The sequence below is a fragment of the Haplochromis burtoni genome, unplaced genomic scaffold (genome assembly GCF_018398535.1).
Source record: "Haplochromis burtoni strain Fernald_Lab_line unplaced genomic scaffold, NCSU_Asbu1 Contig_109, whole genome shotgun sequence".
NCBI classification, from domain to species: domain Eukaryota; kingdom Metazoa; phylum Chordata; class Actinopteri; order Cichliformes; family Cichlidae; genus Haplochromis; species Haplochromis burtoni.
The window spans coordinates 127398-151258 of NW_024582470.1; the positions used below are offsets into that span (position 1 = coordinate 127398).

Here is a 23861-nt window from a genome sequence, read left to right on the forward strand (position 1 = left end):
AGATAAAATCATCAAACAAAAGGCAAACTTCTTATTGAAGGTGGTGGCAGGGCACATTGGGACAAAAATGAAATCCAAATTCTTCAAACGAGCAGTGACACAGCGATGATTCAACAGACACCGTGGGAAAGGCTTCAAGGAAAGACGAGTCTATTTATACACATACGCATACTCTAAGGTCATCAGGGTAAGTGAAAGCAGAAGGTAAACAAGACACAGCTTGAAGACAATGAAGTCAGCGAGACAAGAGGAAGGAAGTAAAACTAAACTCAAGACACGGGACAAATAACTGCCCAAACAAAATGGAAAGTTAGAAACAATAACTAAACAGAGAAATGCAGACAAATAAATACACTTGACATGAAACACTAAAGGATTAAAAAAACAACCTCTAATACAAACCAAAATGAGAGTTAAGAGCAAAACAAAATAAACGCTATAACCAAACTGAGAACTGATGATCGAAGATTTTAGTAAACAAGGCCAAATATTCCAAAGAGTCCAATATCCTGGGCCATGACACACTTCTGATTAACTAAGCTGAATTTAGGGCAGCTGATAGTAGGCTAACTAATCCACATTGAGGCCTGGCTTAATTTGAGCTTAGTCTGTGAAACCAGCCATTTAACCCAGACCTGAAACCTGAGCTGTCGTTTGGGAAGGATTTTTAATTTCTCCCAGCTGTTTGGGTTTAGTTGGATCAGATAATGTAAAAAAAATAAAATCATAATCTTTTAACAGATATTAAGTCATCTTATGGGGACAATGGCTTAATATCAACAAAGTATTAAACACTTTACTGAGCAGGATGACGTATAAGGTGCAGAAAAGCCAAAACGTTATGTACCCATACGACGCAGGGTCTCAGGAGGTCAGGTCCTAAAGCCCTGGATTAATTTACACTAGGTAATGCTCAATCTGTCTTTACCTATTTTCCGCCCATCGTTCCCTTTAGATTAATTCCTTCTACTCTGTCCACTCTGACTCATAGACCTGGCCTAGCTCAACCCTAGCTGCTGCTCTTTCCACGACATGAGAACGTGATTTTGGTTCTCACAATACAATTTCTTGGAAATCAACTTCAGACCTGTCACCCTGAGCTGCGTCTGCTTGGCTCATTCTCTGCATGTTTTCTTAAATCCATCCACAACAGGTATCCGTCTCACGAAATAACCCTTTTAATGTTTATGTTTCAGACATAAAATGTGTTCTCACTCCACCTGCCTCCTCAAAGAGTGTTTGCACTTCCACGGAGGGACTGTTAGACGGGGATGACCATATGTCTCTCATTTGATTCCCCATTCATCTTTGGAATCAGAGTCCCTTGTCCTTACTGCCCGCTGAAGTGTTGCCACCCAAAATATTGAACATTGTTTTGATATGGAAACTGTTTCAGAGTTGAGGTCTGCCTGTGCCATAATTCTTAAGCAAATAGGGATTTTTTTACTCCACATAGTTAAAGCCCCATCAGCTACCATTTATATAGCTGGCTCAATGTCTGATTTTTTTTCTTTTGTTCATCTCAGCATCAGCAGAGATTTGAAGAAAGAAAATTACAGTGAACAGTTTGGTACATCCATTCTGTTATTGTTTGGTAGTGCAGTTGTGAGCATATGTCATTCCTGCCTTGGAAGAACTTATGTATCTAGCATATTTCTTGAGGAATGAAGCACGCTTCTCATTGGTTAGAGGGAAGTCAGTTTGACACAACTGTCCAAGTCCAGAACTGGCAAAACATCCCTACACTTGAATATTCCTACCACCTCATTTCAGTGTGGGCTTGATGCGCTGCCATATCATTCTCTGTCTTGTACATCTCAGACTTCTATTACTGGTAGAAACCAAAAACTTGGTTTCATCAGAAAATGGAGTTTTCCAGTCATCCGCGGTGAAATGCGGATATGTCTAAGCCCACCCAAAGCATCTGGACATGTGTTCCTTTCCCGAGAAGTGATTTAGAAGAGACCTTTTTCTATCACTGATGAGAAGCTTGATGTGTATCTTCTTTGAGGTCATAGCATTTTGGTCTCTCCGGCCATGCTTTGGATAAAAATGCTCCAGTTTCAACCCCTTGTTTTATAGCAGGTGAACAATGGCTGCAAGATCATTTAGTTAATTAGCCTCTAATAAATGTAATACATCCACCTGTGTGATATGAACAAAAGATACAACTCAAGGAACTGTAACCTTTTGGATAAAACAGGTCCGTGCAAAACAATCAAGCTTCAACTTCATGGAGAGAAAAAAAATACTCAGAATTTCTGATTTTCTCAGCAAAGATGTACCTGTAACTTTATTTTGAAAGGTTCGTGGGTGGACATTCTTTTGTAAATGCAAATATACTTACTAGAGATGGACTGATCCGATATTACGTATCGGTATCGGTCCGATACTGACGTAAATTACTGGATCGGATATCGGAGAGAAATAAAAAATGTAATCCGATCCATTAAATATCAAAAAAGCACCTCACAAAACTTTCGACACGGCGTAACTCTCCTCATAACCGTACCACGTTGGAGCAGTGTGCTCACGTGATAGAGCGGCTTTGTGTATTTGTAGCTTCGCTACCAAACCAGCATTTCATCTCCGAGGAAGTGATCCCAGAGAGAAGTAAAGCAAGTGTGTAAGTTCATCTCTGAATGTTTGTAAAGCATTCCCGCGTTAAGCTTAACAACCGATATATGGAGCGACTGCCTCTTCTCTCCCCCTCCCTCTCCTGCTGCTACTTCAATCATGAAACTGATTAATGATCAGTTGATCGGCTTTTCTGTCGCGAGTCCGTGTCTCTTGTTTGTTTATCTCCCACTTTGCACCAGAAAGAGGAAACCAGCGGCTGAATAACAGCAGCACATTTAAGCTTGATAATCTGTTGTTAAAATTTATTTAATATTACTTTCTAGACCAGGATCCTTTTCTATGTAGCTGACGGCTGGTGACTGTGCAGGGGCGGATCTAGCAAAGTTTAGCCAGGGGGGCCGATAGGACATGAACAGGGAGAAGGGGGCACAAAGACATACTTTTCTTTCTTATTCTCATTTAATATGTCGAGCTTTTATTAAATAATTATCTGAATCTTACACCGAAAGTTTTAATCTGATGTAAAATGTAAATAAGTCCATTACTGTATATAGTAACTATTAAGTCTAATATACCCTAGTAAGCTATATTACTTTTTCCTTTGGGAAGGTACCATCTGTGCAGTCTGCAATTCTGTTAAAGAAAGATGTTGAATCTATTTAATAATTCTTGAAAAATAATTTATTTCTGTGCATTTTTTTTCACACTGCATCAAATTAAAGTTGATTACGTTGATTAAGCATCATGAGGTGGAGGGTGGTTCCTTATTTTTTTCTGTTTTTTTTTTTTTGTTTTTTTTTGCTGGGAGTTTTAGAGCCCTATTAGTTAGGTTGCTTACTCTTTAAAATACCAGAATAGGGAGGATGGAGTAGGGTTAAGTTTATTAGATTGATCAGTATTGCTGAACTATGAAATATTTTGGGTGCAGTGCATTTTTTGCATACAGATATAACAGAATAGCTTTAGTGTTTTTTTTTAGTTTTTTTTTAACTTAAGTATGAACTTATACAAAAAGCAGCAAGATATTAAAAAAATAGTTTTATTGATTAAAAAACACACTATGTCGGATTCATATCGGTATCGGCCGATATCCAAATTTATGATATCGGTATCGGACATAAAGTGCTATCGTGCCATCTCTAATGCTTACCTTTCAAAATGTATATAAAAGTTCCTGGGACATAATTTAATAACATCCCAAAGTCATATAAACTGTGTGATAATGTCGTGTATACACTAACTTTTCTTTTTAGAATTTACAGCCTGCCTTGCTGGTGAAATAACAGCCTGTACATAAACAAAGATAATAAAGTTATGAGTCAAGTATATGACATGTGAACATTTTTCCATGCAAACATGTTGCTGCTTCCTGCTGTCTGTCTGACTTTTGACTCACTTTTGCTTGACTGACCCCCGATCCTACACTCTGAGGATCAGCACATTTATATATGGATGACAAGAAGTCCAGGAGTAATTTGGCTCTTAAAAGTCACAGTCTAAGCCTTACATCTGTTTAGTAGTCACTCTACAACTCTGTTCGGTCCTATTAAGTTTTGCGATTAAATGTCTTCCTCCCCCCTTCAGGTCCATGGTGAACACTTCACTGCAGCAGCTTCCTCATCCAAGCTTCTGTCAACACATGCCTGCCTTGGACTGGCTGTGAGTGAGAGTGTACTTGTGTGCATGCAGGTGTGTAGTGCATGTGATGTTAGTGCACTAAAAAGTGTAGCAGTTATGCTGATGTGTGTTTGTCCTTGTTTGCATATATAAATAACAAATTAAACTGGTATTATAGAGGTGATACTGAGTTGCATGACGGTTTGAGTCAGCCGATATCTCTGGGGCTGCTCAGATTTACTTTATTTTTTTCTGAGCAGATTAAGTGCAAGAAAAAATATTCCATTTATTTTTTCTTTCATAACTTTTACCAAAAATCTATGAAAATTGCTCCCTTATATTTGTATGTTTAGTAAATGTACATTTTTATTTTCCCTCTCCTCCTGTTTTCACTACTCTCAGGGATCTTGAGGGAAACCAGATTCAAACTCTTAACTACTCTATCTTAAAGACATGCAGCAAGCTTGAAGTTTTGTGAGTATCCTGCTTTATTAAAAGTTCAATAAGAATGCTGAAAGCTCAGGGTTTACATCTGCGCACCACACAGAAAGTTTCCCAAAAGATAAGGTAACGAGAGGTGTTTTTTGATCTTCAGATGCTGCATATATACTCAGCAGCTACTTTGTTAGGTACACTTGTTGAACTACTCAATAACACAAATATCTAATCAGCCAAACAAATAGCCGCAACTCTGTGCATGTAGGCATGAAAACATGGTCAAGACGACCTGCTGAAGTTCAAATGAATGTCACGAGGCTGAAGAAGTCACTTGAATGAGTGACAAAACGTTTCTCCCACTGAAAACGCTACGCCCAGATGAACATAATCAAGTTTTTGGGATGTCTAAAGAAGACTGTAAAAATGTTGTCTGGTCTCATGAGTCATGATTTCTGTTGCAACATCTGGATGTTAGCATTTGGCATTAACAACAAGAAAGCATGGATCCATCCTGCCTTGTGTCAAAGCTCGGGTTAGTGGTGGAATAGTGTTGGGGATATTTTCTTGGCACACGTTGTGTCCCTTCAGACCAGTGGAGCATTGTTTAAACACAACAGCCTACCTGAGTATTGTTGCTGACCATGACCACAGTGCACCCATCTTCTCATGGCTCAGATCACTTCGAACTGGTTTCTTGGACATGGCCTCTCAACATCTCAACCCAGTAGAGCAGGTGTTTCAAACACAATGGCCCAACAAAGACAAAACTATGCATAAGTCAAGACCCCCCCACAGCCATTCAAAGTAGTAGATAAACAATTAAATAAAAAGTTTGTGTCTTTCATTTTTTGCATTTTACAAAGTGTCCACAGTAAAAAGAATCACTTGTTGAAATGTTGCTCGTGTCAGAACTATAACAGAATGTGATATAGATACAATATTACAGCTGTTGCATTGTTAGTCTACAGCAAGTGTTAGTTAAGTGTAATGAGGATGTGTTTGTGCATGTTTAATATATCTCTGAGGTCTCAGTTGTGCCTAAACGCAGTTAATGTTGTGTTTACAAGAAATACATTAGAAATGATGGACTTTTCATATATCACTGCAGTTAGTTAATCATCCTTAAGGGACTTAAGTGCCTTAAGTTTTTAGAAAATCTCCCATTTTAATCCTTTAATTATGTTTTATTCATTTTATTTTATCTGTTCACCTAAGTTCATCTCCTGTTCTCTCCCCTTGGTGCGCCCACCCTCAGACACACTTGTTTTCTTTTTATTTATTTTATTAATTAACAAAACAAATTCTGCTGTGCAATCAGATCTTTAAGAAATTGGTCAAACAAGCATAGAACTAGAAATTGGCGCAACTAAATGTGACTATCAGGCCTGGCCTACACTTGCTTGGAAACTTGGCTCAGGCCAAAAATTACACTGTGGTAGCAGGCCTGCTGATCTTGGCTTAATTAGGCTTCTCACCAGCTCTTTTCCTGCAGTCATACTTGGAGTTGGCCTCGGCATGCAATCATGTCACTAGACCCAGCAGCTCCGGAGAATATGCTTAAGTAAAGCTTTTCCTGGACACATTGTGCTCTTCATTTATTTTTATCCCAGATGTGGAGGGTCACTGGGTTAAATAGGACATAAACAGAAATTAATGCTCTGGGTTTTAGTCTGCCAGGTTATTATTCCAGGTCCGTCACTACCATGTGATAGTGAGCTTGTGGGATGGCACCTATTCATTCACTTGTCACCACATCTGCCAGAACACCATGTCTGTTGATTCAACTATAGGGTCAGTGGATTATGTATATGGATCTTTTGCTTCCCACTGTCAACAGGATCACCTCATACACCAACAGAAGCCAGACAAATGCCATACACTTAAATTTAAGCTCTTCCACTTCGGTGAGCCAAGTCTCAATCTCCTTGGTGGATGCTGCATCCCTGACCTCACCAAGGTTGCCGACTTGCTGTTTCACAAATGGCCCTGCAAAGCCCAACAGTAAAGCCTGTTGTTTTTAGGACCTACCAGAGCAGCTCATGTGCCTCAGAGGAGGTTAAACTGAGATCTAGACAGAAGTGCAATCAAGGTTTGTTTCAAATGAATGCATGTGCGGCATTTTTAAACTCCACAAATAAAAACACAACATAGGGCTGAGAGGAGATGAGCCATGAGGTTTGGCAGTGAAATGAGCTGAATTAGAGGAAAGGATTCACATGAAGTTCAGTGAGTACGGAGGCCTAAGCAGGGTCATGCAAACTTTGAGGACATGCTTAAGACTGACTAAAGTAAATGAGATTGTATCCATTTATACCAGTTTTCCAACAGCACTTTGCAGCTCTCTGCATGGTTTCTGACAGCAGCTCTGCCTTCTTCAGGTTACTGATAGACAACAGGATTAGGACAATTCCTGAAAACACCTTCCAGTCTCTGTGGAAGCTGGCCGAACTGTGAGTAAGAGCATATTCACAGAAAGTCAGTAAAACCATGTCAAAATAAATAAATAAATATACACCACTGTCTTCAAGTTCACTCAAAGAGATTCTGGTGAGGCTGGTGTTAGAGAGGTTTTGTTCTGATGAGATATGAAGTGTCAGGGATGAGTAAGAAAAGAAACCTGTGTAGAATTTCATGCAAACATTATGTATCTGCGCATTTATTTAAAGCCTTTGCTGTTTTCTATGCATGTTTACACTGTCCATGTTTGGAATTGAATGAGAAAAATGTAAATGTGCTATAAAATGAGTCAGGAGGTTTAATTTTTCCCTTGTTTCTCTTTCATCCTCTTTAGGGATCTGTCTAGGAACAGGATTAGGGAGCTGCCAAAAAACACCTTCAAGAGTCTCTCCAAATCCCTCCTTAAACTGTGAGTAAATGATAGTGTGGAAAATCATTCGTCATTATGTGGGTTTTATAACAGGAGTGAATTAGGACAAGGTCTAAAGTAGGATTAAGAAAAAATAACTTTGTGAAGGTTTCTGAGAATGTGACTTGTTCTTACATGGTGGCTGTAATCAGATGCAGAATAAAACTATTTTTGTTGGAAGCTCTGAAAGAAAGAATTTATAATGTAAAAGAAAAATCAATCACGAAACTGTTGCATTGAGTTAAAATAATAAGTGCAAGCATCATATTTTTAAATAAACTGAGTTTATTTATGTGCCAATTCTATATAATCCTCCATTAATCCTCTTACTTCAGTTTCATTTAGTGGTATTTTGAGCTTCTTTTTCACTATGTGAGAGGAAAATGATATAATGTAACATAAGAAATATTTACAAACTGAAGACAGGCAGTAAAATCCTGCATCAACTGCAGTATGTAGTAGGGTTTTTTTCTACTTGATATTTAAGTATTACTTTATTCAAATACTAATTTTTACAGTGCTGTACTTTACCTTTTACTAATGAGAGAACAAGGCTCTCATTAGCTTCTTCTAGCACTCCTAAACTTTTATTATTAATTCAAGTGTTGTAACAAAATTAATTTCCAAATAAAGGATAAACAAATTATTATTAAACCTGCAGCACTTATTCAAATTCTTCACTCTGTATTTAGATGTGAGTTGAGCCAAATTTTGTCATGGATACAAGTTTTGGTGACTTACAGGTGACACACGAAACAAACAGAGAACATAACATTGCATTTGCAGAGGCATGATGAAATGAACATGATATAGAGGAATATTCAAAGAATGGAAATGTATAAATCTAATTTTATAAATGTATTAACAAATCTTGACATATTGAAGTTAATAATCGCTGTGTGTATGATAACGCAAACGTTCATTCAGACCGGCCCACCCTTTCAGAAGGAGATTCGGTAGTTTCTTGACAGAAAGGGCAGTTTCCCTGGTCTGGGCCACTTAAGCTCAAAGTCAGCTGTATGTGACCCACAATGTATGATGAGTTTGACTTCTCTGATGTAGCGGTTTCAAAAGCTCATCAAATCAAATATGATACACTCAGCGTTACAAGGTTAACGCTGATCGTCCGTGTAACTCACAGTTTTAGAGCTGCTCCTCGTATGCATTGTGTCATGCATTAAGGCATATGGACTGTTTTGATTCTGTAGTGTTAATCGCATGTATAAAATGTCTCAGCCTTTTCTATGCATACTCAAATCTTCCACTTATTACGTAAAAACAACATTTCTGTACTTTTGCCTCTTAGTGCTGAAGGGGAAAAAATTATCAAAATGAATGAACCTTGAGACAAACCTGTTTATGAGCAGCAGCTGAAGACCTTTTTTTGGGAAAGGAGGGGCAACCCTCCACATCTGGGACAATCTGCTGCCCTCATTCGATGTCACATAATGCACATACAGTAACACATCCAATGGAGTGCATCCCCCTTTCAGTGACAAAACAGGCCTGGCCCATCAAGGGTTGGACTCGACTAGACCCCGGAAGGTGTGCTGTGGTATCTGGCACCAAGATGTTAGCAACAGATCCTTCCATCGTGTAAACTGTGAAGTGGCGCTTCCATGGATCAGACTTATTTCTCCAGCACATCCTACAGGTGCTCGATTGGATTGAGATCTTAGGAATTTGGAGGCCATGTGAACACCTCAAACTCATCATTGTGCTACTTTTTGCTTTTTGGTGCCTTGCAGTGGACACACTGGGTCCAAAAAGCAGCATGGTCAACATGGGTACCATGAATGATCTGTGAAAATGCAGCACAATACACAACAAACTGTGATGCACAGTATATTCTGACATGTTTTCATCAGTTTGCAGTACAACAGCTCATATGTTGGATCGGACCACACAAGCCAGCCTTCGATTCCCACGTGCATCAATGACCCTGCCGCTGGTTCACCACTGTTCTTTCGTTGGACCACTTGGGATAGATAGTGACCCATCGTGTCCATCGTGAAGCGACTTACAAAGCAGGAAAAAATATATTATGTCAAAGTATCAAAATATGCTATTGCACAGATCTATCCTGCCATTGTTCATTGCAACATTTCTGGCTTGTAGTTATTCAGGCCCTCTAAAGAAGACTTTAAATCTACTCTAAACTACGTAATCTGAGCAGGGGGAAAAGTGCAGAAAGCATTCTGTATCTAATGTCAGGTGTAATGTGTGGACACAGACCTGTTTTTTTACTTGTTTTAAACAATCAAGGATGTCAGGAATGTACTGTCATTTGGCCATTTGTTATATTTCATGTTGACAGGCTTTGTTGTTTATCACCTGTTTCTTGTTTCAGAAATATCTCCCATAATCCTCTCCTCCGTATTCATCCAAGCCATTTCCACCACCTGACACATCTTCAGTCTCTGTAAGTACTCTGACATACACACGTTTGTCTGTTTTTATACATGTGAGGACCTTTATTGCCCTGAGCCTCAAACATCACAACTACATGCTTAATTTTAATAACTTTCCTCTAAACGTTATTCTAACCTCAATCATGAATACTAGTTTAAATCTTCAAACACTTCTTTGAAGTCATCTGGGACTCTCCAGAATATCTTTCTAATGCATTAATGGCTTCTTCACTTTGATGTCTTAATGCTGAAATTGGTCTTCAGAGTTTGCTGTAGTCTAGTGCGGTGGTGAAATCTGTTATTTCCTACAGAGCGCTGGAGGGAATTGAGATCGCAGATATTCAGACTAAGGTGTTCCTTCCCATGAAGAACCTCTCCCACATGTATGTGTAACACACAGCTGTCACTTCAGAAGAACCAGCATGTTTTGTCATCTCTTCTTTGTCGGTTGTGTTTTTGTTTGTTTTTTACAATTTTTCTCTTTTCTCTACAAGCTATTTCAAGAAGTTTCAGTACTGTTCCTATGCACCTCATGTGAGGTCCTGTAAACCCAACACAGATGGCATCTCTTCTTTTGAGGACCTCCTGGCTAACATGGTGCTGCGGGTGTCTGTCTGGGTCATGGCCCTCATCACCTGCTTCGGTAATCTGTTTGTCATCGGCATGAGGTCGCTGATTCGTGCTGAGAACAACCTGCATGCTGCCTGCATCAAAGTTCTCTGCTGTGAGTAACAACGTAGCACCGGGTGAGACAGTCTCGCAAAATAAATGTACTTGTAAAAGCAGCAATAAATCTAAATGTCAAGCTGTTCTTTTGGAAAGTGAATAAGTCAGCTTAGCCTTGCTTCTATCCAATGAAACAGGATGAAGAAGTTTGTTATACTGGGATGGGATCAAACTGCTTGGAGACTTCCCAATCTACACACTTCTCCTTCATTCTCCTCTTTCACATTCCCTGTGCCTTTCTATGTCACTGTTGCAAAGCCTACTCCAAAAATGCAAAAACTGGGATGTTTTGTAAAGTGGAAATAAAAACAGAATGCAGAAATGAAATAAGGAAAAAGTTCCAGATAAACTATCAGCTCATTTTGAAATCGATGATAGCAAAATTTACCAGTGTATAGCATCCTGCCTTCATTTAACATCAGTCCATAAAAGTCTGGGACCTGAGGAAACCAGCAGCTGGACCTTTAGAAGTGTAGCCTTTTCCCATTCTTGTCTGACAGAGGACTCTAGCTACTCGGCAATCCTGGGTCTAATGTACCCTCATACCATTAGAGAGCCAGGCATCCATGTTTTCCAAAATGAATTTTAAATTTCAATTTGTCTGACCACAGAATAGTTTTCCGCTGTGCCTCAGTCCATTTTAAATGACCTTTGACCCAGAGAAGATGGTAGCATTTCTGGATCATGTTCACATATGGCTTGTTCTTTGCATCATAGAGCTTTAAACCTTCTTGGATGGCACAATGAACTGTGTTCACAGACAGTGAAATCTGGAAGTGTTACTGAGCCCATGCAGGGATTTCCATGACAAAATCAAGTCTGTTTTTATTGCAGTAAAGTCTAAGGACCTGCAGATTATGGGCATCCAGGACTGATATTTTTCTCCAGATGCATCTTTTGATGATATTTTGTACTGTAACTGGTGAGGTATCCAAAGTCTTCATAAATTTGCAGTGAGGAAAACTGTTCTAAAATTCTTCAATTTGTGGTTGGTTTTCTTTACAGATTTGTGAACCTCTGCTCATATTTACTTCTTAGAAACTCTGCCTCTCAGAGATGCTCTTTTTATGCCCACTCATGTTTCTGATTTGTTGCCAGTGATCCCAATGAGTTGCAAAAAGTCTCTGCAGCTGTTTCTTTTTAGTATCACTTCCTTTTGTTTTTTGTGTTCTGTTGTGAATAGCACGTGACTATGGGTTTATGAGATTGGTATTTGTGTTTACACAGGATCCCAACTTTTTCTGGATTTGGGATTGTAGTTTGCGTCTCCCCTCATGGTAAAAAGCTTCCCTCCCTGAGTCTGTTTCTACTTGAGGTTGCTTCCTCTTTAGAGGGAGTTCTTTAACCACTCTGTTGTCTATGGCTCGCTCATATGGGATTGTCCAATCAAACCATGGGATTGTGGCTATATTAGACTGTCACAATATGAACAAAACTGTCTGGAGGCAAAATTGTTTCCACTTGGTTTGTTTCCAGAAGTAAAAACATGTTTAATTTTTTTTTTTTAATTTAATGTCAGAAATCTAACAGCATTGTGTTAGAGAAAACAAAAACAAGAGACTAACTCACTAAGACTGAGTTGGAGGGAAAAGGAAATGAAGATGTTTGCTGCAAACCATGCAGGTTTTTGGTTTTTTGTTCTGCTGTACTTCTTAAATTGTTTACTTTGTCTTATTTGTACATTATTTACGGAGCACCTTTTCTTTGGAGATTGCAGATAGTTGCGTCTTTAATGTGAGGAGCAGATTGTTCTTTTGTTTTTGTTTTTTTGTTTATTTACTCTGTCATTAATGAATAAGTAAAGAAACATAATCATCTAACTCAAGGACGGGCTTTCTAGGAACATTAAAAATTTGATATAATAGATTAGATGTGAGAAGCAAGTGGGCTTGAGTTCAGATCCGTAATTAATAAATGGAGGTCAATTTTGAATCTGTGAGAAATGCCTCTTAAAATGCAGTTGAGGTCCTGTCAGATCATTAAAGAAATTCACAGTCACTCAGAGATTGTTTGAGCAGACCCCCACCCCCCAAACCTCGGGTTGAGAGGTTTAACAATAAATATATCAAAATTTGTGAAACTTTAGCAGCTATAATGCATTTAACATCTCACTAAAATTGCATTTTTAATCCAGGGGTGTCTTTGGTTACAGGGAATCATGTTTTTACAGCGGTAATAACTTAGTGAAGAAGAGATTATTGTGCAGCTATTAGTAAGTATAAATTTAGATTGCCATAGTCTTCTTAAAATTAAGATGCTAACCACAACGACTGAAAATATGCTTTACGTTTAATTTCTAATATTCTAATAAGTAATTACACAGGACACAGAGGGTTCATGTGGTACTCATAAATATACTTTGATTAGTGTGTGATTACATCTTCCAACAAATTGATCTGTTCTCAAAAATTCTGATTTTATCCATTAAAAATACAAAGGAGCATGCATCGGTTTGTGGAAGCCACCAACAACAACAGCTGGTTATAAGCTAACATCATGTATCCAAAAAATCACAGTTTCCTTCTCATAAACAGTTTGTTTATATTCTTGCACCTTCATGAGGTGTCTGTTAGAGCCACTATAAAGGAAGTTTCACTAATGTTAATGTTAATGACTAACAGCAGCTAACAACAGCATTTCCCAACAGAAAAGTTTAGCATATCTCAAACAACAATCACTTCAGTATCGCTGTCATCAGACGTGAGCTTCACTGTCTCATCGACTCATATCGGAGTCCTTTAATAAGTTTTACAGTCTCCTAATAGACACCAAACAAACTGACAGCAGACTGACAGCCTACACTCCCTACAGATGAACAGACACCAGAGCTGTTTGTCCTAGAGTGGCCACCATACCTAAGATTATGCACTTGAATTGGGAGGGGTAAGAAAAGAGTTGACTGCAATCTAGTGCATCTAGATCTAGTGGTGAGATTTTACACACAGTTTTAGTCAATGCTTACCTAATTTCTTTCCAACCCACCTATCTGCATATAGCAAGATCCATCCATGCTTGTGGTTCCATTAATCTTGCCTGTTGTGGTGACTTAAAAAATATTATGATACTGTTTTTCGTAAGGATGTAGCTGACAGATGGGCTTATAATCACACAGGGCACATCTGCCTGTAAATAGACTCATAGATGTCATCCTTATCATCCAGGTGCTGACTGCCTCATGGGCGTGTACCTGTTTTTTGTTGGCGTATCTGATGTAAAATTCCGCGGTCAGTACAACCGTAACGCCCTGCTGTGGATGGAAAGTGCGGAGTGTCGGACCATTGGATTCCTCGCCATGCTCTCCTCAGAGGTACTGCCCATGTATATATCACACTTCAACACACGCAAATATGCATGCAGATTGAGACAAACTGATCTGTACTGTAAAACTGACACATCACAAGGAGTTGCACTTGCACATCCTTCGCTTTTTGCTTGTACTTTTGCCCTGCTGTTTTCAGCTAAAGTAGCTTCAAGATTAAAATCATCTTTTGTTCCGCTCACTGGCTGTATCAGCTTGTTTCGGCTCTGCATTATATAAATATCATGTTTGCAGAGTAAAGTACTCATATTATGCTCTCTTTTACTTTAAAAACGTGTTTATAATTCACTCTCACTCATTGCTTTTAGCTGTTGCAGATGGAGACATAACAAGCCTCAGCTGGAGTTTAACAACCCGTCTCAGAACTTTATGCACTTTCCAGGATAAATCATCATTAGACTGACTTTATAAATGATGTGAACCCAAGTTCCATCCTCTGCATGTTGATTCCTCTGTCATAATAGAGGTTCTACTAATAAGAGTGCAGCCAATATTCAAAGCAGTGTTCAGTTTATAAGTTAAAAACATGTTGTTTTTATTTGCGGTGCATGTTTCTCCTCAGGTCTCTGTTCTCCTCCTGACCTACCTGACTCTGGAGAAGTTCCTTGTCATTGTTTTCCCTTTTAGAAATTTGCGCCCAGGCAAATTTCAGACAGGGGTAAGTTGCACTTTTCAAAATGGGGAACAATGTGCCTGATGAATGTCATCCAACTGTTGTCTTTGTCTACAAAGTAATCGTCACTCTTATTTTGAAGAAAAACTGCTGAAGAACACACTGCACAAAAGTCCTCAACGCTCACTGACTCAGTAACTGCAGAGCTCCAAACCTCCTCTGGCATTAACATCAGCACAAAAACTGTTTGCTGGGAGCTTCATGCCTTCATTAGGTGTAAAGTGCATGTAGCTCATTTTAGTCCACTAGTAATCTTAGCTGTAAGGGAAAACAGTTTGTGTGAAGAACAAAAGAGAGATATCCTTTGTTCTACTGGTTTGGTATGAAGTATAAAGTAACCCCTGAACATCACCATCCCCAAAATATTGACCATTTCCAGATTTACTACAGTCTAATAATCATTTTAGTGCTTTGAACCAAGTCTAAGAGTCAGCCATTTACTGTAAATATGCCTCCACCCACCTCACATCCACCAGTAAAGAATTAAAAGACCTACTGCTTGTTCTCCCAGGTTGTCCACACAGGGGCAGAATGTAAAGGGACTCGTCAGTCAGCAGGAGGCAACTTCATTGAACCAAATGTTTGAAATCTGATTAAATAAATGTCAACTAGAGTTTGGAAACGCAGGCAGTCATAACTTTTCTTATTTGGGGAATTTGAAGAGTACTTTGTGTGAAATCCTGACAGCATGTATGTTGTCCTGCTTTAAGGTGGTCCTGGCTTCGATCTGGCTGCTGGGGTTTATTATTGCAGCCGTGCCCCTAATGAATGAGGACGTCTTTGGGAACTACTACGGACGTAATGGGGTCTGCTTTCCCCTGCACTCTGACAGGCAAGAAAAACCTACTGCCAAAGGATATTCCACAGGGATTTTTCTGGGTGAATAGAAGATTTTGTTTTTCATGAATTTTCATTCCATATTTTATACTTACATAAGTAAGAGACAGCACTCAGAAGTGGGAATAATTCTTTGTATTATTGTAGGGTCTTTACCTTACAACATAAAACACCTTGAGGCAACTGTTGCTGTGATTTGGTGATGTATAAATGAAATTGAATTGAATTGGAGTTCAGTAAAATCTTTTTTTAAAATTGTCTTTTCCAGAAAAGAAAGACAATCTTCCATTTAAACTTTAAACACCTAAAGAAATGTGAAATTGTTCATTATCACAGAATATACAAAGTGTAAAGTAAAAAAAAACTACGCAGTACAAATCTGTGAAGCAGAACTGTCCTGTGTTCAAAACCACTTAAATACTGTATTTAATACTGTATGAACTGCATAACGGTGTTTGATATAGTCCCAGCCAGCATGAAAAGCATTTGTATCTCTTTAGGTCTAAACCTGGTGGCTTTCCTGGTGATTGTATTCTCCTACTCCAGTATGTTCTGCTCCATCTATAAAACCGGCATCAATGCCACCGACCTGAGGAGCGGACTGCACAGAGATGTGGCTGTGGCCAACAGGTTTTTCTTCATCGTGTTCTCTGACGCCCTCTGCTGGATTCCAATATTTTTGGTGAAAGTCCTCTCGCTGCTGGAGGTGGAGATCCCTGGTAAGAAGTGAAACAGCTGCCTTATAGTACTTATAGTATCTTGGAGGTTTAACTGTATATATATGTATGTATGTGTGTGTGTGTATATATAATATATCTATATATATCTATATATATCTATATATATCTCTATATATATCTATATCTATATATCTCTATCTATCTATCTATATATATATATATAACTATGGTGTACTATAATATATATTATATATATATATATATATATAGATACAGTCACTAGCGCTTATAGCCACCAACACACACACACACACAACACACAACACACACACACCACACACACACACACAGCACACACACACACAACACACACACACAACAATATATATATATATATATAACTAATAATATATATATATATATATAATATTGTGTTGTGTGTGTGTGTGTGTGTGTGTGTGTGTGTGTGTGTGTGTGTGTGTGTGTGTGTGTGTGTGTATGTTGTGTGTGTGTGTGTGTATGTGTGTGTGTGTGTGTATTATATATGTGTGTGTATATATCATATATGCACCTTCTTTGCCGCACCTTTCTGCAACTCCGTTAGTTGGCTAACCTCCCTCCGTGCTACTTTGATCTTGCCCTCTAGCCTCCTTCTCCATGGAGGGTACTGCCCCTTGTGGCTGTTCAACTTGTAGCCAAGCATCTCACTGATCACTGCTGCCGTATTGTAGATCAGCTTGTTAGTGTCGGTAATCGTGGTTGTAGGTATCGTCCGTAGTGCTGCATTAACATCATCTAGCAGACCTTCTGAGGGTACTTCACGTAATCTTGGTAACCGGCTACGGGGGATCCAGGTTTCAAGCTTGGCCATGATCCTATTTTTCAGGTCAGTTCCTCTCGCACTCAACGATCCTTCTCCTATCGCACTTGGGGCTATGTACCCAATCTCGGGTGGGGGTGATGATATCTCCCCCCTGACCTGGCGTCCTGACTCCTCCTTGCCGTAGCATTTATGTTGTACCTCGTCGATCTCTAGCTGTCCCTTCTTACGAATGCGTAGTGGTTAGACTACACGCATTGGAACAGAGGATCGCAAATTCGATTTCTGCCTGGGGCGTCTGTATCCAGTAAGGGTCCTAAGGCTAGACCCCCTATGCTAAGCAAGCCTACCGCAGACATGAGCGAGACAGATAAATATGAAGGCATGCCGGCTCGGACGTCGCCCGGATCAACGAGGTCCGCGTCAGGTGTTGAGGAACCAGGGCACCCTGACGAAAAGTGGGCTACTGGAACAAGAAGGCATCAGTGGGCAAGAGACAAAAACAGGGCGTTGTTGGAATTCTACTACGCAAGTAACCCCGGCGGAAGGGACTACATGAATAGGATGAGGGACCTATGTATATATATATATATATATGTATATATATACGTGTGTGTGTGTGTGTGTGTGTGTGTATGTATAGGTCACTGTGTTACTTTATTGAATAGTTTGCTAACAAGCATCAACACAATTATATTTCTCTAGATTTCAATCACTTGTGAAATGTTTCCTTCCTTAGGCACTATCTCCAGCTGGGTTGTCATCTTCATCCTTCCCATCAACAGTGCCTTGAACCCCATTCTGTACACCTTGACCACCAGCTTCTTCAGAGAGCAGGTGGAAGTTTTACTCTGTCACTGGCAATACTCCTAATACTCCTCTGCCAGGAGGAGTATTATGTCTGAAGAAAGACCGCAAAAGCCTTACCTCGTCCACAATCTTTATGGAGACGTCACGGGGTCTGTGCTACCAGCCACCCGTTTACCTCCAGCAGGTGTCACTTATAAGCGCAGATCCTCTCTATGCCTGATGATGTATTTGTAAAGATACAGCATTTTGTAAGCTACTAGTCCTTTTTTATTGTTTTACGTTCACATTCACACCCACATCCAGGATAGAATCACCAAATATCCTAACATGAACATATTTGGACCCAAATACAAATAGTACCCAAAGAGAGCCCATTCAGGCCAGACCTTTTTGCTTTGAGGCAAAAGACCTAACCACTGTTGCACTTTACCACTTGAATTAATAAAATATAATGAACATAATATAAAAATTCAAGATCTTACAACTGGTCCAGTCATAATTTATAAAATATACTGTTAATGTCAAGCCATCCTGAGGATGGCGCAGACCATAAAATGGGTGTCAAACATAGGGCCCAGGGGCTAGAATTGGCCAGGCAAAAACTCTAGTCCCATTGGGCTGCTTTGGGGAAATTGAAGGAGCTCATAAATCTTGGACTTTTTACCGTACTCTCATAAGTTTTACAGCTTTTTTTCTACTGATAAAGACCTCGCTCCCCACTTCCTCCCAGTGAAAACAGAACTTTTTTAATGATAGGACACTCTGGGCAATGAGCTACCAAAAATTTTTATGTAATTTTACACATTTATTTCTTACTGTCAAAGCCCAAAAGTCATTCTGACAGATTTCTTTTTATTTACTTACAGCAGCATTTCTTTATCACGTAAAAGGAGATGCCCAATTTAAATTGCACTTTTTATTAATCTGTTAAGATATAGGAGGGATTGACTGTGCAGTTAACTTCTTTAAAACGATAGAAAAGCGCATTTCAGTTAAGATGAAAATGAGCTTTATGTGGCTCATGTAAAATGAGTTTGACATCCCTGCCTTAAAATTCCTTAAGTCTATCAAGAAAAGTGTTTAGATGACTCTTGTAAAATACACACATAGATCCTAAACAGTCCCTATGGTGAACTTTTTATGAAGTTTAGAACCTGTGGGACAAACACAGAGAGACTGACAAATACCAGTGGCATAATATTAATGAAGAACATATTTTATATACAGAGCTATCCAGTTAATCTCTGCTTACCTACTGGTTTCTTTTTTTTCTTGCCCTTTAATTCCTCCATGCCCATCACTTTTTGGGTTTTTATCAGCTTGTTTAACTATCCTCATAATTCTTGCTTTCATGTCATATTCTTCCATTTACATGTGCTGTATCTGCTTTGACTGAACTAATGTTGAAACTGAACCAATATGGTGCCGGCCCTTTGTGCCATAGTAATGCTGTTTAAGAGAACTGCTTTGAACTCTTCATTTGACTGACAACTTGGATGAAAGCATTTTGTACACGTATGTCATATTACATGTAATTAACAAACTGACAAATGAGGAGACTGAATTGCGACACTCTCAACATCTGCACATGAGACTTTGGAGCTGGACTTTTCCAGATTTCTTTCATGTTTTGATGACTGATTTTTTTTTTTTATCAGTGCACCAATGGACCTTTAAAGGCTCCTTTAACTTAGTGACAATCATTAAACGTGGAGGAGTTTAGACACTGATGACATGAAAAGGAAAGCTGGACAGATAAATAAAAATGGCTGTTTAATACTTGCATACATTTCTCATTAATATGCCAAGCAATGGAATCCTAACAAGGCCCTTATTTCCTGTTATGCTGTATTGATGTGCATATGTTTGTTTAGTGTATAAAATTCGGTACGGATCCTCTCGGTGTGAGTTGTGTGCTTTTTGATGGTGTTTGTTGGTGTCAGGCTCTATATTGGTTTTTCTTAAATTAAATAACAATAAAAAGACATGAACTAACATGAAGCACATTCATATATTTTTGGCTTTTTTGTATGAGCAGTAGTAGGTCATTCTTTAAGGCTTTCTGTAACCTGAAAGGAAGACAGCGCAAACAAAAATAAGCAGTGGTGTACTTTATGTATGTTTATTTACATACATACGGAGATGAATATTTCCCTATTATAAAATGAACATGACTGAAAACCTTGATTGCCAAAAAACAGTGCTGGCATTGTTTTCCTCTATAAAACCATTCTAGCTAAACTTCCAGTTTAGCTCTGTATCCCTCTCTGTCCACATACCAATAGCTACCAGCTACACTTCTCTAAATGGTTACTTTGTACATTATTTTTAGTCACTTTGGACATGGGATAATTTACAAAACAGACCTACATTTAAACATCCTTCTATCTTCAGTTTATTTTATCAAGATTCCTATTAGCTGAAGCAGTGCAGCACCTTTATTCCTGGGGTCACAAATCCTTACATTTTAATAGTTTGCTGTTAAACATACACACACACAAACAACAAAAAACAGCTTCTCACAGCACAAATTATACCTGATATAACTTTTACAGATCCAGGCTCATGTTAACAGTTTCTAACCGTAGTCAAAAGTGTTTCTCTCTATCTGCAGTGGCACCAAATTCTATTCCTTAATAGCACCATCTAAAATACTTCTTATAACTGAATTGGTACTTGCTATTGGTAATACAAATTGTCCTCCTTGCTGATTTTTTTGTATTAATAAATATTAATAAAGAATTATAAATTTTTAATACAAAAAATAACATTTCTAATCAATTTAAATGAAGAATGAAGTAATATTTATATATTCAATTTAAAAGCATAATAAGTAATGTAGTGAAGGACACTTGTGGGTGTTTCTTTTGAGAAGCCATTTAATGTTTTAATCTTCTATGTTATGACTATTTTTAGCCATAACAATAGCACTCATATTTTATATTCATCTTATTATGTGTAGGATTTTGCACATTTTGTTGTATTTCTAGCTTTTTTATTTTTAATTTTTATTTTTTTAGATGTGTTAGGTTGTATGGTCTCTAGTTTAGCCAGGTTTCTTTTGTAAACGAGACGCTGTTCTCAGTGGGAGTTCTTGGTGAAAAAAAAGGTAATGATAATCACAATACAAAAATGAAGCTGTTTCACCTCCATATTAGTTTGTGCAGCTACGTATCATACACGTGCCTGTTATCCTGCTACAACGTGTCTTTGGACTTGTTTTCCACGGCTTTTTCTTCTCTTGATTTGGTCTCACCTGCGGTTCTCAGCATCCTTTCATAGCAGGTGTCCTGCCCTTGGTCCAAGGTGCGCCCCTAGCGACACGTTTATGGACACAGCTGCTAACCAATAGGAAGCTTGTCTTGCCTCAGTTACCGGCTTCTTGGCGTTCGATTGGTTGCTAAGGGCGGGGCACTCACATCCCGAGCAGTAGCGCTGTCAGCTGAGGCGGCACGACTCCTGGAGGAGAGAGACGAGGAGGATTGATGAAAACAAGCCACCGAATCACATAAACAAAGAACTGGTGCTAGGAAATGATCCTGTAGTGGCCGAGGTCGACGCAGAAAAGGTACAGTTAATCTAAATGATTCGCCAGTGCTATGCCCGGTGCTGTTTAACGGCTCTGTGTCAACCACAAAGGCAACCGAGCAATTTCTTAATACAACATCGATAGCTCTAACTACCACGGGGGGCTTCTACTAGCTCTTTAGCAGCTGAGTTAGCCATAGGCTTAGCCGGTTACAGTGGTCGGCCATTAAAAGAAAGAAAAGGAGAATGTGACTTAACCTAAACTCGCTTCTTTAGTTGCCTCGGTGCCACCAACACAGCGAACAATGCCGAGCGGCTTTGTGAGGCAGGTTAGCTAAAGCAACAGTGTTTATCTAAAACAGCGACTATCATAGTAAATCACACTTTATGATGGCTACGCTACACTTTAGCTATCAGCGAGGGAGCTAATGTAAATACCAGCAGTGCTACTTGTCAGTGATTACAATCTGGGAGCATTAAAAAAAAGTGTGTCACGTCTGGAAGAGAAAACACGCACGTCTCTCAGTTCCGGTGCCCGTCTGATACCCTGTCTGGGCCTTTTGGACCCCTCACCGATGAGGTGTTTTTCGTCATTGAGAAGACGTATAGAGTTGTGGGCTGTGGATCAATGTGTAGTCCAGGTCGGGTGGTCTCCCGTTGTTATTATCCCATTGCTGAGATGTCCAGAAGCAGTCAGCTTGGATGTTTTGTGAGAGGAAGCCAGTGTTTGAGGATGTATCATAGCAGGCAGCAGTACCCTGCTGACTGTTTTAAATGTTTTGAAATCTGATTGATATTTAATAGGGGTTTTGTGCTCTTCTGTATGTGTTGTGTTGTACTGTGCTGTGGTGAAGTGTGCTGCTCACACTGTTCACACATCTCAGGCTTACTCCCTTTCTTTCTCATGAATCATAGTCCTCTTCATCACTCCAGCTTTTTTGGCACAGCCAGTCAGCAGCAGCAGTAGGAGTGACCCAGTTAACTCTATTGTTCTGGGTATGGATTTACGCTATGTATAACACACATACACACACACAGACAGACATTTTGACATGTGTGTCAGAGTATTGTGCTTCTCTGAGGTTCCTTTGATCCTCTTAAGTTTGTTCCCAGTCTGGATTTCAAGATATACAATTCCTGAAATCCAGACTGGTGTTTTTGGAATAAGTTTCCTCTACACCAGTCTAGTTTGATTTCATTTTTAAATAAGCAGAATGCATTTGCACAGATAGTGATTATTCTTACAGATTCAAAGCTTATTTAAGGAAGTCCTTCTTTAATTGTTTGAATCTGAAACTTTTTTTAAGATTTAAATTTTCTTGTACTTGCTGTTTAATATGTGGAGCTGCTTTATAATGCGCTGCCCCACTCGGGCTTCAATTGCCTTTGTAGCATGACTGATTTATACATTAGCACCACTGTAGTGGAGCAAAAAGCCCTGCATTTATTACCTTTTAGCATCATCAAACCACATTAAAAATTCATTTTGAGAGAAACTTTATTATTTAAAATTAGAATTGGCATTTGTTTCTGTGCATTTAGTTGTAGAGAATATTGGCTATTCAAACAAAGAGTTTGCTATCAGCCACTATCCATGTGAGAGTATCATTTTAAAATTTTTGGCCCTCTATTATCGGGTTTCTTTCACCCCTTTTATGATACTTGAGACTCTGTTTTTTGGCATGTTAGTGTAAATGGCTGAGCTCTTTTAAGCTTTACCGTCTATTTGTCGACAGGCCCTTCAATCCCGCTCACAGGTCACAGAGATCAGATCTAAGGAGCTCATGACGAGTGGATCAGACAACCTTTTTTTTATTTTTTTCCAGACAACTTTTAACATGAGTGGCAGAGACTAATCTGGTATAATGCTGCTGTAAGTTTCCAAAATATATTTTTGGAAGCTTAATTAGGGTTGTACGGTGTGGATGAGCATGGCCACCCTTTATTTGTTTAAGTAAATCTGCCAGAAAGTAACTGCTCAGCCATCTCCACACACACACACGCGCGTATGTGTGAACAACAGAAAGTGCGACCTCACACTCTGGACTGGTGAACCTCAGTCAGCTGAGCTCTCTGTCTTTCCTCACCCTCTTTGTTCCCATAGATACCACTAGACACCTCACTCCCACTGCCTTACATAACGTGGTTCTTCTGCCAGAGACACACCAGTTGACTCATACACAGAAGACATCATCACACAGTCCTTACCATCACGCTCCCTGTTTGTTTTGCCCCAGGTGCTCATTTTATGGGTGTGCTGTTCTCCGAATATTATTCAGAGAGCAGCTAAATAGTTTTTGTCTTACATGGCCTGTTAAGCCTGTTTGAGCGGCGTGTCGATGTATTGATTTAACAGAGAATTAATTGAATTTGCTTGTGTGTGTTTTGTTTGTTTTGTGTGTGTGTGTGTGTGTGTGTGTGTGTGTGTGTGTGTGTGTGTGTGTGTGTGTGTGTGTGTGTATGTGTGTGTGTGTGTGTGTGTGTTTGTTTTAAGATTTTAGGAAATTGTTGAGGGAGCGTTGTTTCACGCCTGTAGATTTAATGGAGCTCTGAGGC

At 39.1% G+C, this 23861-nt stretch overlaps 2 protein-coding genes across 2 annotated transcripts in view; both read left to right on the forward strand.

Moving 5' to 3' along the window:
* Positions 1–19671, forward strand: part of rxfp2a (relaxin family peptide receptor 2a) — a 40651-nt gene extending 20980 nt beyond the window's left edge. The window contains exons 9-20 of the mRNA XM_005928120.3: positions 4165–4239; positions 4600–4671; positions 7014–7085; positions 7427–7501; positions 9852–9923; positions 10224–10295; positions 10407–10636; positions 13800–13945; positions 14520–14615; positions 15341–15509; positions 15968–16186; positions 17707–19671. Of these exons, the coding sequence (XP_005928182.2) occupies positions 4165–4239; positions 4600–4671; positions 7014–7085; positions 7427–7501; positions 9852–9923; positions 10224–10295; positions 10407–10636; positions 13800–13945; positions 14520–14615; positions 15341–15509; positions 15968–16186; positions 17707–17840 (1432 nt within the window). The 3' untranslated portion in view covers positions 17841–19671. The remainder of the gene's footprint in view (positions 1–4164; positions 4240–4599; positions 4672–7013; positions 7086–7426; positions 7502–9851; positions 9924–10223; positions 10296–10406; positions 10637–13799; positions 13946–14519; positions 14616–15340; positions 15510–15967; positions 16187–17706) is intronic.
* A 1503-nt stretch (positions 19672–21174) lies between these two features.
* Positions 21175–23861, forward strand: part of fryb (furry homolog b (Drosophila)) — a 54030-nt gene continuing 51343 nt past the window's right edge. Inside the window, exon 1 of the mRNA XM_014335438.2 lies at positions 21175–21345. The gene's annotated coding sequence lies outside the window, so the exon portion shown is untranslated. The remainder of the gene's footprint in view (positions 21346–23861) is intronic.